Genomic DNA, 15392 nt, shown 5'->3' with positions numbered 1-15392 from the left:
GCCATTTACTACAGGAGGATATCTCAGTCTTGGAAATACTAAATCCCTGAGCTGAACATATGTTTCATGATATGAATAAATATTTGCGTAGGAAATATCCCCCACACAATTTCCCCAAAAGCAGTCCCCTCGGTGTGGACTTCTATAACTGATAAGGGGACCTCTCAAGGAATCTTCTGTCAGTACAGTTTACTTTCTCTGGGATCCAAACGTCCATCTACATGTTTGCTGTACCTCTGAAGGGGAACAGAAAGTTCTTATGGTCGAGTAGTCACAGAGGCGCTGCAACATACTACTTTGGCTTTGAATTCCTATGGGCAGATGACTCAAGGGGCCCATCCCCACACAGCTAACCCATTCTGTTACTTTGTGATGAATTACAAACAAACAAAATATTAATGTCAAATACTTTTAGGCCCGTCATGGATAGGGGGTTAAAGCGCTCGTCCTTTCAACCGTGAGGGCGTTATAATGTGACGGTCAGATCGCTCTCGTGTAGCTTTGCGCGAAATTCCAAAACAAACAAACAAATCTTTTGGCTCCTAGTGCCGCGGCGGTATATCTGTGGACTCACATTCCTAAAAACCGGGATTCGGTACCATTGTGGGAAGAGCAAAAATAGCCCATTGTGTAGCTTTGTGCTTAATTCAGAATAATAAATCACTCACTTACATCCTTTGACGGCTGGCTAAGCTTGAAGCATTCATAAATTACACCGTTGACAATATCTAATGTCCCCGTATAAATACCAACATATGAAGTTATTTCACTGAAATTTGTAATGTTCGAAATCTATAAATGTTCCTAGTCAAATTCTGAAGTTTTTCTAATTAAAAGGCGTTAATCACCATTATAGCTCCCGAGTCCTTCAACACACTGACTGTAGCTTACTAATAATCTGCTGTCTTTTAGCTTACCCGATTTTATATGAATCCGCAAGTTTCTGGAAGTTTGAACAACGCACAAGCGTTTTCGTAAAACATATATTGTTTATTTTTACCCTCAATAATTTTCTACAAATTTCGGGAACAGGCGGAACTTGCGCAATACACAGTAAAGAATATACAACACATGCAAAAAAAAACTATAGTGAACAAGCGTAGGTACTAAAATAAACGTATAACGATAAATCCGTCACATTTAATAGAGATATTATGCTGTGTGATCACGGGAAGAACACAATAGATAAGAACAGCAACAATATGCCTTTTTGAGCAGTTAAAGACAGGTGTAGGAGCCATCAAATCTTCGTCTCCTGCTGCTTCTCATGTACTTCGTTATTCTAATTTATAGAACAATTTCTTCAAGACTACAGGTTGAAGGCTCGGTATGGCCAGGTGGTTAAGACGCTCGACTCGTCATCTGAGATTGCTGGGTTCGAATCCCTGTCGCACCAAACATGTTCGCCCTTTCAGCCGTTTGGGCGTTATAATGTGATGGTCAATCCCACTATTCGTTGGTAAAAGAGTAGCTCAAGAGTTGGCGGTGGGTGGTGATGACTAGCTGCTTTCCCTCTTGTCTTACACTGCTAAATTAGGGACGGCTAGTGCAGATAGCCCTCGTGTAGCTTTGAGCGAAATTCAAAACAAATAATTTTTCTGCCTTTAGTTTTAGATTAAATATACTTAATAAATACAAAACCTTCAATTTGTATCAATATCGGTAGTTTTAAACTAAGAAAGAAAAAACAAAACCAACTGGGTTAGGTTTATATCTTTCTGGTCTGTTTTAATAGGTTTAAAAAAAAGCATGCGTGTGCTTTTCTTATAGCAAAGCTACATCGGGCCGCTTGCTGTGTCCACCGAGGAGAATCGAGCCCCTGACTTACCGTTGTCCCAGCGGTGGACGAACAAAAGCAAACCTAGATGAAAAACTTTATAACTATACCTAATCACTGTCTTAACAATGCTGAAAGAAAAAATCAATTGGATTAAGATGAAACAATACAGACCTTGTGTGTTCCTACGACCAAAGAAAAGCAAACGCAACCATACAAAGAAAAAATTGCCTTAAACTTATCTTTTATCGGGATTGTCTGCATTTATATAATAATGAAAACTTCTTTAAGACTCTAAAGTTATTGTCTATTTTTTTATCAGGTTGTTATTTAGTCCGTTAACTCGATGATATGAAAATACTATCTATGTATTACCACACTCATGTATTATTTAGTCCTAAGATATTGTACCATAAATGTATAAAATAACATCAATAGGAAGCTGCTAATTGAGCTGATATATATAATTGATTGCTCTATAAACGTCGCCTACAACGTCAATATTTCACTGATACACCCCACTTCTGTACTCATATGTCACAGATTTATCTAGATGCGATCTAAGATTAAGTATTCTAAGCAAACAAGAACCAACGTAAATTTTAACTGAATAATGGAAAGTTTACTTTCAGTTACGTTCAAAGTTCGGAATATCCGTTCTCTGGAACAGTTGATACTGGAAATGTTATTACATTATTTGTGGCTAAAAAGTAAAAACATAATGGCAACTTCATATGGAAAAAAAGTGGGCATAATTAACAAATTTACTTAAATTTTGAAAATAATTTGATTGATTTTTCTCATCCCCTGCTGCTGCTGTTATTTTTATTTAAAAAAGAAAAGCTTTGAACCTCTGCATTACTTATCTTGATCCTAGACTTAACAAAAGCGTAATGAAGTGGTAAAACCTCATTATTCATCAGAAGTAAAACTGTATTATTTGTGGTAATATAATTTTAGTAAATACACAAGATATAATCCTAAATAGCCATGTCACTTGAAATTCCTTTATGCAGGATTAAAGTAAATTAATCTATGGACTTTGTTTGTTTGTTTTTGTTTTCCTTTTTACTGACTGTACTTTTGTGCGCCAACAATACCAAGTGAGAGGCGTGTGTTTACCCGATTTGATTTTATTACTAATCAGGATCGCTATGGGTCTAACTCAATTTACAATTTCTGTAAGCAGGATTAGAGTAAATTGATTTATGCAATATTGGGTAAAGTCAAATACATCAATCGAAAGAGATTGACCTCCTGAGTTCATATCTGTAACTATATCTAAATTCGGTCAAGAGATGAAGAGTTATGAGTTTAAAGTTTGTACTTGTAAACAAATAAATAAATAAATAATCTCAGGGCCATTTTATGAGCAACTATCACGGCTAAAAAAGTTAAAACTCATATCGTTTGGGATAATTTGACCTTAGCGAAATGAAAACGTAATTTTGTTTTGTGTATACCACATATATGTTACAATGAGGCCAAAAATGGCTAACTTCTTCGTCAGATAAATTGTTTAGTTAGTGACAGTAGATGGTTCCATTAATTAATGAAACCTAAATGTGTACGTTTGGAAAGCTTGAATGTTTTGCTTATGCAAACAATTTTTATAACCATAACTAAACTCCTTGTTAAAAGTTCTTAATAATTTTTACGTTTGTTGATGAGTTAATAACTACTTATTTTATTGTTTTGATTTAATGTATATATGCAACTTTCTTAACTTGTGAGGCCGGGCATGGACAGGTGATTAGGGCGCTCAACTCGTAATATGAGAGTCCCAGGTTCGAATCCTCGTCACACCAAATATGCCCGCCCTTTCCCTCATGTGGGCGTTATAATATGACAGTCAATTCTACTGTTCGTTGGTGATAGAGTTGGCAGTGAATGGTTATGAGGAGCTGCCTTCCCTCTGGTCTTACACTGCTAAATTAGGGACGGCTATCGCAGATATTCAGCAACGGCAAATCATTTCTGATGCTTGTGCTGCTATCTAGGAACGAGGTTTAATACTAGATAAATGGTATTTATTTTTTTTTAATTTCACGCAAAGCTACACGAGGGCTATCTGCGCTAGCCGTCCCTAATTTAGCAGTGTAAGACTAGAGGGAAGTCAGCTAGTCATCACCACTGACTGCTAACTCTTGGGCTACTCTTTTACCAAAGAATAGTGAAATTGACCGTCACATTATAACGCCCCACGGCTGAAAGGACGAGCATGTTTGGTGCAACAGGGATTCAAACCCGCAACCCTTAGATTACGAGTCGAATGTCTTAACACACCTGGCCATGCCGGGCCATAAATGGAGTTTTAAAATAATTTGTACTGAGATAAAAACCCTAATATATTATGGAATACTACACTTAAAACAACAAACTTAGTACCTTTAAATACTATATATATCCTGAAACTTAATGTAATGGCTTGCTGCCTTGCGGTTTATTCTAACCATACATTTACATAAAATATTAATATGTTCTGTTCGTTTCTGAATTTCGCGCAAAGCTACGCAAGGGCTGCTATATGCGCTAGACGTCCCTAATTTAACAGTATAAGACTAAAAGGAAGGTAGCTAGTCATCACCACCCACCACCAACTCTTGGGCTACTCTTTTACCAACGAATCGTGGGATTGACCGTAACATTATAACGCCCCGCTCGCCCTTTCAGCCGTGGGGTCGTTATAATGTAACGATCAATCCTACTATTTGTTGATAAAAGAGTATCCCAAGAGTTGGCGGTGGGTGGTGATGACTAGCTGCTTTCCCTCTAGCCTTACACTGCTAAATTAGGGACGGCTTGCACAGATAGCCCTCGAGTAGCTTTGTGCGAATTTCAAAAACAAACAAACAAAACAAACTAATACTTATTGCAAATGATGGTTTATGTACAAGAGTTTTAGAAACTATACTGAGTATTTTGTCTGGTCTAGAAATTAATATTTTATTGATGATCCATGTCCACGACGAGAAAATTAATTATAAGTTGATACTGTCACACTTCCCTTATTCTAGCTAGCTTGGCTGGCCTCACGTTACTCGTAAGCTAACTTTTTATCACCGACGATTGAGTTGTTTGGTTTGTTTTGAATTTCGCGCAAAGCTACATGAGAGCTATCTGCTCTAGCCATCCTGAATTTAGCATTATCAGACTAGGAGAAAGGCAGCTAGTCATCATCACTCTTCGCCAACTCTTGAGCTACTCTTTTACCAAGTACCACGACTGAAAGTGCAAACATATTTGATGGGACGGGAATTCGAACATTACGAATCACTGAACTTCAGTGAATTACTTCGGACGTTAGAATTTCTACAAGAAAAATAAATATCAATCCGAGGGTCGCGGGTTCAACCCGCGATAAGCTCCGAGGCTTATAACACATCGACTGTAGGTGTCCAGTAATAATAATAATATTTGTCTCTCGGTGCGTCGGATTTTATATACCAATCACACGAGACTCTAAAACATTCACCAAAGTTTGCTTTGGAAAAATACTGTCAATCATTAATATTCTTGAGCATCAGAACTTTCTAGATATTTCGAGAACAGGTGGGACTTCTGAAATACAGTCAAGAATACACATGCAAAAAATGAAACTATACAGAAATAAGCTTAGGCACTAAAATAAATGTACAATAGTAAGTGTGTTACAATGGATTTAAAATTCCTAGTACCCAAAAATAAACCTAAAATAATTATAATACATTCAGTCATCAGTCGAATAACCTTAAATCCTATAATATCCCACGAAGCTTGGCAAGCACAGGCAAGATTCTAGGTTGTTCTTAATTACCTTATACTAGACTAATTTCACCAATTAATTCTCACAAATATCAAATTATTATTTTAAGCATTATGACTAATAATGGTAATAAAGGTAATTTTAAAGAAATGGAACAATCCATTATTTAAGAAATGTTTAAAAAACAATTTTTTTCTATAAATATCGTATTGCAAAAAAAAAAAAAATATCTGTCACGAAGTTCAATGGTTTGACCCAATAAAAACAATAAAGCTTTATTAAAATATCTATATGTATAGTAAACTATTCGGACAAAGTTAAATTATTACCATCAGATCACTAATGAATACTGTTACTTAGTTAGGTTCGAGCCTGAGAGCCGATCGAGTTCATTCATACAGTGTTATACCTTCGCCTTGCAGTATGCTACTTATTTATTTTAAGTCATTCGAAAGGATTTTAGGTTTAAGATTCGGAACTTACACGTAACACTCAAGCCTTTAGCGCTCTATAACTCGGAGTTTATGACTATTTCTATCAACACTCTATAGTTTATCTTTACACTTTACTGCTTCTCGTGTTTGTTGTGAATGTATATTAATTACATTAGTGTGTCTTTAATAATCTAATTATTATAAGTCCACTTTCTTCCTACTATCTCTGTGGCAGTGCATTTAGAATAAATTATTTCTCTTTTAACTGACATAGCTCAGTCGTATCGAGAAATAAAAACATATCTTCTTGAGCACCAACAGGTGTGAATTTCTATACGGGATGAGGGGACTTTCCGGAGAAAATCTGCACAGTTTACTTCCTCGGGGATCCAAACATCCATCCATGCGTTTTCTGTACATGGCGACTCGTGAGAGAGGAAATGACCCTAGTGGTTAAGTGGTGTCAGGAACACTATAACACAACTTTTGCCTTGAATTCCTGTAGACATGTACCTTTGGGTACCCCCCAAGTCAATAGGCTTGTCCTATGTGCCTAGGGTTAAACCTAATATCAGTATCTGATGTCCTCAAAGAGCATAGTGGGTATTATGTCTGGTGCTAATGCCAGAGAATAGTGCTGCACTGTCCTATTTTGACAGCGTAGAATTCCTTGTAGAATTCCATGATAGGCAGGACCACTGGGTGTTGAATCTTTTTTCATGCATAATCAAAAATAAATGAAAAGCACCACAAATGGAAAATTGGTCCACAGTCACCACCTCCTAACATTCTTGTACTCTGATTTCTTATTTTACATCAGTTATCAGGAAAGTCTAGTGCAAATGTCTTCCTTTTTTCTTCAAAAGGTATTTGAGAGACTTGCTGGCTGTCCTAAGTCAGTCAAGAAGTTACATTCTAGATTTTGATCACCACTCATAAGGAATAAATAATGTAGTCATCGCACGTCTCGTTTTGATGTTTACATCGCCACGTCCAGCTGTTTCTATCAAGACGTTTTATCTAAACTGCTTTATATTCCAAACCCTCTTTAGTTTTCCAGTATTAACAGTTTGGCCACTCAAAAAATCTGGTCATGGTACTTTGACCTTTGCTTGTTATGATGGAAAAGACCGTAGTAGCTACAGCTATCAACTGATTTACATTATATTAACAGTGACGATACACACCTCCTCTTGTCGTTAATGCTCTAAATGGGTGAAGGAAAAAGTGGTACAGCAGTTATGGATTGGAAACAACATTTCTTTTCTTGAGACACAAAAACTGGAGTCTCCTTTTCTAAGTTGGATATATGCTGCTACACTCTATTCCACTTCCATAGTAGGAGTACAGACAGATTTCTCCATTTCTCACACAGTATTTTCTCGTAATAATAGGTCTTCTGCCTTCCATGGATACACAAGATGACAGTGTTATGTCTACTCTTGTCTGCATTATCCAGTGAGTTTTCAGGCCCCTCTCCTTTGGTTTCGAAGAGCAAGACTATTATTCAGTCATGCATTCACTCACTGAATTCTAATTTATTTGATAGAGACCTATTCCCTTAACTCAAAGCAAACTCAGTGGTCCAAACAAAAATACTCTTAATTTGGATTTTCTTCTCCTTCTAAATAAAAATGGCAGCTTTGATACAGTGGAAGTGTTTAGGTTTAGGTACCAGTTTAGATGTCATTAAAACTTTGATTGACTATTACCCTGTGTCTCTCTCTATTTATATAGGAAACATTCCTAACGGCTGCCAATACTGCCAATTTTGGGCGATTTTCCTTTTACAGGAAAGACAGGTTGTTTAATTGGTAAATTCATGATGATATGGCACTGCTGGTTCAACAGCATGTATCTACTGCGTCTGTGCCACTCAATATACCACTGGTGGCTGTTACCATCTGTGTCTCTGTAGGTCATACTACCAGTATTGGTTCTCTTTACCTGTCACAAAGAAATATTATGAGCAGACAGGCCTTGACGACCTTAACAAACAGTTGCCAATTCTCTTTCTCATCTTTGGAGACTTTAATAGTTTCACTCCACAATGAGATGGTTCTTATATTGATTGAATGTCTCGTTCTATGGAGCATATGATCTCATATCACAACCTTTCTTTTCTCAGTACTGATTCATGTAGATTTTCATGCCCTTACTCATAGGGTTCCTGCACACAAAATTCTACTATATTCCATGACTTCTTTTACCATATTCACTGCTTTTTCTATCCATTTATTAATGACCTTCCAGGATTTTTGTATACCCAAAATAACTGAGTGACACATACATTTATTCAAATCAAAATTCTCCAAAATAAATTAACACCAATATCAAAGAATTATAGCCTTAAAAAAAGTTAATACCTATTAAGGTAAAGCACATCAACTCATAATATGATATCTTCTGACATTCTCATAGTAACTGTTTAAGTATAGGTCTTTAACTAGTTTACCTGCACTACACCTGGACTTTTCACAACCATTTTTTAAAAAATTGTGAATCGTATTAAGACTACAGCTTCCAGTGTTTAATAGTACATGTGATGCAGTTTCAGACTCCTTTATTTTATCACATAGTAAAGAATACAGCTTATAGTTCACTGTTGGTTCATCCATAGAAAGTTGAATAAGTTTCTTCATTTTAATGTTTGAAATAACTTCAGTAACACAAGTACCAGATCTTCAGCCCTGCCATGACCAATGAAAGCAGAGGTGATATGATAAAACGCAATCGTCAACAGGATTCCAGTATCTAACGAGAATATTCACTTGTTTCTTATTCAAGCTGCTGTTGTGAGATTCATCGAACATGAGCACAACTTTATTCGTTTCTTTCAAATATAGACAAAATCCAAAACCTACAAGGTAAGCAGATTTGTCTTCACTACATGTGATTTTTTGAGCCCTATTGCTGTCATAAAACATTTGTTTAAATGTTTCAGAATGTTACTGCAACCACTGTAGTTGAAGTGAGATGTCACACATTTTACAACTCAAATAATTTCAGCCTTAAGTATATCTGTAGATGAAATGTTCTCAGTTATGATAGCATGTGCATGCTTACTTGTACTGGTACTTGTTTCATCCTGACTTAAGAATGAACTAATGCGCAAATTGTTGTTCATTTGCTTCATGTTGTTTTTATGCTTTTCCCCACCCATGTGTGATTTAACGGCTGGTTCATCCATGTTCCCAGGACTGAAAGTCTTTTTACATACACTACAGCGTGCCATAAGTATATTTGTAGGTTGTTTTTGTTGTTGTTTTGAATTAAGCACAAAGCTACTCAATGGGCTATCCGTGCTCTCCCCACCACGGGTATCGAAACCCGGTTTTTAATGTTGTAAGTCCGCAGACATACCGCTGAGCCACTGGGGGACATATTTGTAGGTACTGGCTCAAATCACTTTCTATAGAGTTCTTTCTCTTTTCAGTTCTCCTGATATTTACACTACCCCATTACATTAACATAATCCAGAAATAGGAGCAAAATTTATTATCATACGATACAAAAAGTTCCAGAACCGCAAGCGATTCTTTCCACGTATTTTAGCCATTTTCATACATTGTTAATAGTGCGCGGCAAAACGAGTCTGACAAAATGGTAAATACAACTATGTTTGTTTTGGAATTTCGCACAAAGCTACTCGAAGGCTATCTGTGCTAGCCGTCCCTAATTTAGCAGTGTAAGACTAGAGGGAAGGCAGCTAGTCATCACCACCCACCGCCAACTCTTGGGCTACTCTTGTACCAACGAATAGTGGGATTGACCGTCACATTATAACGCCCCCACGGCTGGGAGGGCGAGCATTTTTAGCGCGGCGCGGGCGCGAACCCGCGACCCTCGAATTACGAGTCGCACGCCTTACGCGTTCGGCCATGCCAGGCCAATACAACTATGAAACCAAACTGTATAAAAAAGCTTATTAATGATTGGTCAGTTTGAAGGAATCCCGCGCTTCGCGGGATAATTGCCTCACTTTCATTCAGAAACTAACTAAATAAAAGTATGATAAATTCTGAGTAGCCAAACCCGATAAGGAAATACCACATCGCCACAATGAGGTTTCAGCTTTGTGTAGAGAGATTAGTGCTAAATGTTGTCGATGCTTTCAATGATATATACTGACTAACGTAAAATTTAATAACTTTTCATGACTTAAAAATATCCTTTTCAAATTTCATGTTTCTGGTTTTCTAGGACCCGCAAAAATCCGGACTTGTACTTATACTGCTGTTGATCTATCCCTTTGCTTCTCTTTTCTTCTTACTTGTTTTTTATGGAGGAGGGTCAGTGATCAATTCTCTATCATTTTGTGGAAGACTGCATGAACTTTAGACCTTTATCGAGTACAGCTTTAAGCCAGTTGGCAGTTAACGTGGAGTGATGAACTTCTTACCAAGCATCTCAAGATAAAACCTATTGTAATTTTACTACCTAGTTTCTGTAAAGATTGGAAATTGTTTTATCTAAACCATGCATTGGCCATAGTTTCATACCTCGTCAATTTTTTAACAAAAGTCTGGTCCAATAAAATGTGATTTTTGTGATAATCGGGTCATACCTGACCACCTTTTGATTGTCACTACGACTGCCAGCAGCAGCGCCACTTAAGAAATTTTGTTTCGAGGTTTCTCTTTAATGTTGAATAGTATTATTGGCGGTAACTGTTCTTATTTATCGTGTTTTTAGCTTTATACAGGCCATTGGCTTTCTTCCTATAAACTTGGTACTGAACGAAACGCTTCGTCAGTACTTTATAACATATATATTTTGGTTGACATATTACACATTCTTCTTTGTGTGAATGGTATGTTGACTTACCGGGTACAAAACTGGTTACACAGAATAAAGCATCATTGTTATAAATAAAGTTCAGTCAAGCTGGATTAATGTTAGGGCATTTGCTCTTTCTAATTTTCATAGATGATAGAATGATCAATAAATCATTTAGATTTGCTGATGAGATATTGTTTTGGGTATTGCTGAATGTGAGGATGCTGCTGCTTCATAAAAGAATTTGGATTATTTGGTAAGGTGGTCAAATAAATGGCAGACGGCATTTAGTTATAACAAATTCAAGGTGATGCATGCTAGATATCAAAATTTTAACTACAAATAGAATTTTGATACCAATAATCTTAACGTTGTTGGAGTAAAATATCTGTGTTCTGTTTGATTGATCTCTGAAGTCATTTAAGAAGAGTTGCTGTTGATAGTAGCAGAGCAAATAGGATTTTATGTTTCACATATATAAATATTAACTCCAAGTCTATAAAGGTTATAATATCACTGGTTGGGCCACATTTGGAGTACAAAGTTCAGTCTTGAACGTCTTACCTCAGAAAGGACATTGAATTGTTGGACAATATTCAGAGTGCTATTAGGATGATACTTGAGAAGGGAAAGTTGTCATACGAGAATACATTAAAATCTCCAATATTTTCTATTGAAAAGATGAAGAGTTAGAAATGATCTGATTGTGTTTAAGTAAGTTGGTGTTGTTGTTTCATCTTTTTTTCATATTCAGTAGTAACAATGGTAAGACTAGGAGACACAAATATAAACTTTGGCAAGGGAATTATCTTCAGTTAAGACAGTTTTATTTTTCTAACAGGATGACTGGCTTTTGGAGTAGGTTGCCTTCAGATGTGGTGGAGTTAATTTAAGGAAAGTCAAGGGTTGGTTTGATAAATATTTGAATGATAAAAGCTGGCTTTTGGTTTTTATTGTTCAATTTAATGGACAGAATAGACTAGATTTTTAGCAGTATAATCCCTCAGACTAGCTTCTGAACTTGAAGTATTGTTTGTTTTTTTTACTTTAACAGAGGTTATAATTTATTTTTACTTTTGATATTTTCAAATAATTTCCAAAAATATGACTGATGTACTATTAATACTTTTGTAAACACTATTTCGTACTGAAAATTAACTATTGTATTGGAAACTGATTCCCTCTGCAGAGTAACCAATTTAACAGTATTTGCAGCAGCAACCAAATTTGCATTACAGACTATGAACGTTGTATCAAGCCAGCATATTGTGGTTGTCATACACTAAAAACTAACTAGTCTTAACGTTGTACTTAGGCTTGATTTCATTTATATCAGGAAAAATGTTTGTTACAAATAGAGAAAGCATTATGGTTACAAAGTAAAAACTACAAAAATCTGTGACAGGAATGAGGACAAAATTCAATAGGTAAAGAAAATGCTGCTAAAATTGTCTTACTTGTATGTAACAATGGATTTTATATTACTTTCTTTAACCCATTGACTGCTGATTCACTGTATAGGGTAGTTTCATCTTCAGCAGTTGAATGAGTGTGTGCTGTATACAGTTTATGGATTGCAAAAACTTGCACACATTTAGAGCACTTACAATCAATGGATTAAATTGAGCTCCTCTGCATCCAACTGATAGAATTTTTTAAATATATGTTTTCAGTTTTCCAAGTGTAGATAGATAAGCTAAATAACTGGTTTTGAACTTTACTGCCTTTCATTAAATATATAGTTTCCAAGATTCATGATCTGGTGTGGGTGCAAGTTTTAATTTTTACTAAACTTTCTTTTTAATATTATAGCTAAAAATTTGAAGTTTAATGCAGTATGGTTAAATTATTTAATCACTAAAACAATTCAACAACTATAAAACAACTAGATAGGAAAAAACTTTATTTAACACAAAGTTCATCATAATTAATCCTTGTAGAAGTGTAACACAGTATGAAATAATAACAATATCTCCTTAAAAATACTTTGTGGCTTTAATAATATTTTCTGTGTTTGGAAAGTCAGGTACACAAGAAATTCAAGTCATTACTCTTTTTTTTTTAATATATAGAAGTATATAAGAATATAATGTGTATATTTACTCAAATATAAAATACTGACTTATAAACCTCAGTAAATTGTGCAGTTTCAGGAAAGTAAAATATGTATTAAATTTATACTAAAATAAAACTGAGGACATCAAATCCCAAAAGTCAAGAGCAACACCTTTTCTAATACCAAACAAGGAAGGCAGGTTACATATAGTTGTTAATCAGAATATGTATTTCCATAAAAGAGAAACAGTTCATATTACATATTTGAGTGATATTCTCGTCAAAATTCATTGTCCATAAAAATATTGTAATTTCTAATTTAAAACATCCTTCAGTGGAAGCTCTTTAATCTGAACATTAAAACACATACATTGAAACCATGTCTAAATCTGCAACAGTATACAAAACAGTTTAAGATAACTGTTAAAAAAGAAAAACTTATCAATGATTTGGGTTAACAAGAAATGTTTATAAGCAAATCAAGATAAACTAATTAAAAAAATACCAATTCTGTAACAAACATTCAACACAGAATACAACAATGAATGTTTTAATATAAAGAACATATATGACATCTAAAAGTTTTCTCTAATTTTATGCGAGAGTCTGTTTTTCAAAATCCACTGTCAACCCACATTTCTGCAAGTCTGAAAGGGTACTATATATATTTTGACTGCATTCATCCATGGCCTTTATGAGAAAGATGATTGTCGGGACATAGGCAGTGTGCTAACTGTTATAGATAAGAAACAAGTGAATTTTTGGTAATTAACTTTAATAAATGTAAACAGCTTAAAAACAACGATTTTTTTTTAAATTACTAAAACATATTTAACATCATCTGCTAGGATTAAATATAGCAATCTATCCAGGAAACAATTACTAATAGCTTTGGATATGATTATTCCAGTAGGGTCTAAAATACACATGCCTCTGATAACAATGATGGGAAACAATAACCTTTTAGTTCATGAACAGAATTTTCTTAACACATTAAAAAAAAAAATCAGAATTTTACCATTTACAATAAATTTTTGCACATGTCACCTTTACATGCACTAAACATAATACACAACTGTGTATTTGTCTTTCTCTCTCTCTCTCTCTCTCTCTCAGATAGGTACTTCCCTCTACTAACTATTCTCATCCAGTGCTCTATATGCAATTATTTCTCCAAGCATTCTCCTCTCACCTGCTAGAATTGAATTATTCCAACACGTCTCTCATGTAAATCATCTATCACTTTACCAATAAAAGCATGACTCCTTCTACTGAACTATCATTTCAAGGTTTGACAGAAGACTTAATCACTAGAGGAAAATGGGGTGGAAGGGTGGAAACAAATATAAAAAAAATTCAAAATAAAAAAAGCCCTACTTATACAACAACTCAAATCAAAATTAAACCAATCAATATAAAGGAACACCTTTATACCTATACTAATTAATAACCTAACATCTAACTCCAACAACCCCTACAATTCCATACCCATTTACACTCTCGTCTCTAAAACACGTGCCTAGCAATGGTTAGTTGCAAGCTCTTTGTTAACCTGAAAATGACCTAAGAAAGTTGAAATGTTGTTCTGTACTTTATTTTAATTAAAGATTTAATACCCATACCAACCGTCATGAGAATAACTTTTCACCTCAAGTGGGTTTCTCATCATGACAGAGACCTTATGAAAACCAGACAACTTCTGAACCAAGTATATTCTCCACCCATCCATGACATTTGTAGTAAATGAGAGTGGAAAACAGAGGAGTATATGAAAATTGGAGAAAACTGTGACAAGACAGTGATCCTAACTATGGAAATGTATATTAAATTTAATCCCACAAAGTTTAAAAGCAGGTAAAACAATGGTGCAGAGTGGTACTTCAACTACATCAAAACCCCATGCTGCAGAGAACTAACATTTGTATAGAGATAGTAAAGGAATCACACTGTGTTCACTTCAAGTACGAAAGGAAGGGAGGATTAGGACCACACCAACTCCTAAGCATAACACATGTATTAGCTCTGATATATCAATCCAGAGTCCCAGTATTAGTATTGAAAGAATGCCTCTATAAATCAATTACCCCAACAACAAAACTGACTGGATCTATATTAAAAACAATAACATCCTCAAAAGAAGATACAAGGAGTAGCAAAAAAGGGCAAAATCTAAACAATTGAACTGCAACTTGGCATCCCACTCCTTTTGTACAGTGGAGGATAGCATGTCTTCTATATCTGTAGAACACCACCCTACTCTGCACTGAATGGTTGTAGTCATCTTTGTATGGAACCCATATGGAAAAGGTGTCTCCATGGCCAACCACCCCAGCAGCTTGGAACTGGAAAGTGGTGAGGACTCCCATACTCTGCTAAAAGAAATGGGGATGAGAAAGCAGTGGAAAGTTCAGAAGAGCATCACTGCCTGACACAGTGCAGTAGGTAACAACAAAACTTGTTTTGAAAAGCAGACCACACTGAGTTATTCAATACAAAGTATGGCAGGAATGGGCAACTATCCCCTTCTGTTTTATCTATGCAGTTCATGGGTGGTACAGTCTGTAATGTACAAGTTTATGAAGTGATTACATTGTGAGGTTAT

The 15392-nt window shown here is 35.4% G+C and overlaps 1 protein-coding gene and 1 long non-coding RNA gene across 3 annotated transcripts in view; one reads left to right on the top strand and one right to left on the bottom strand.

Moving 5' to 3' along the window:
* Window positions 1-15392, top strand: part of LOC143255636 (uncharacterized) — a 54585-nt gene that overhangs the window by 28788 nt on the left and 10405 nt on the right. Inside the window, exon 3 of one of the 2 annotated variants that reach the window (XR_013030771.1) lies at window positions 1771-2750. The exons of the other annotated variant lie outside the window; for it this stretch is intronic. This is a non-coding gene — a long non-coding RNA (uncharacterized LOC143255636). Of the gene's footprint in view, window positions 1-1770; window positions 2751-15392 lie in introns of those variants that run through there. 2 annotated transcript variants of the gene reach the window in all.
* The window catches only part of LOC143255635 (uncharacterized protein ZK1073.1-like), a 58609-nt gene continuing 55838 nt past the window's right edge, over window positions 12622-15392 (bottom strand). Inside the window, exon 13 of the mRNA XM_076511603.1 lies at window positions 12622-13523. Within this exon, the coding sequence (XP_076367718.1) occupies window positions 13483-13523 (41 nt within the window). The 3' untranslated portion in view covers window positions 12622-13482. The remainder of the gene's footprint in view (window positions 13524-15392) is intronic.

This window comes from Tachypleus tridentatus, chromosome 7 (assembly GCF_004210375.1).
Source record: "Tachypleus tridentatus isolate NWPU-2018 chromosome 7, ASM421037v1, whole genome shotgun sequence".
NCBI classification, from domain to species: Eukaryota; Metazoa; Arthropoda; class Merostomata; order Xiphosura; family Limulidae; genus Tachypleus; species Tachypleus tridentatus.
This window is presented reverse-complemented; position numbering and strand designations above follow the sequence as displayed.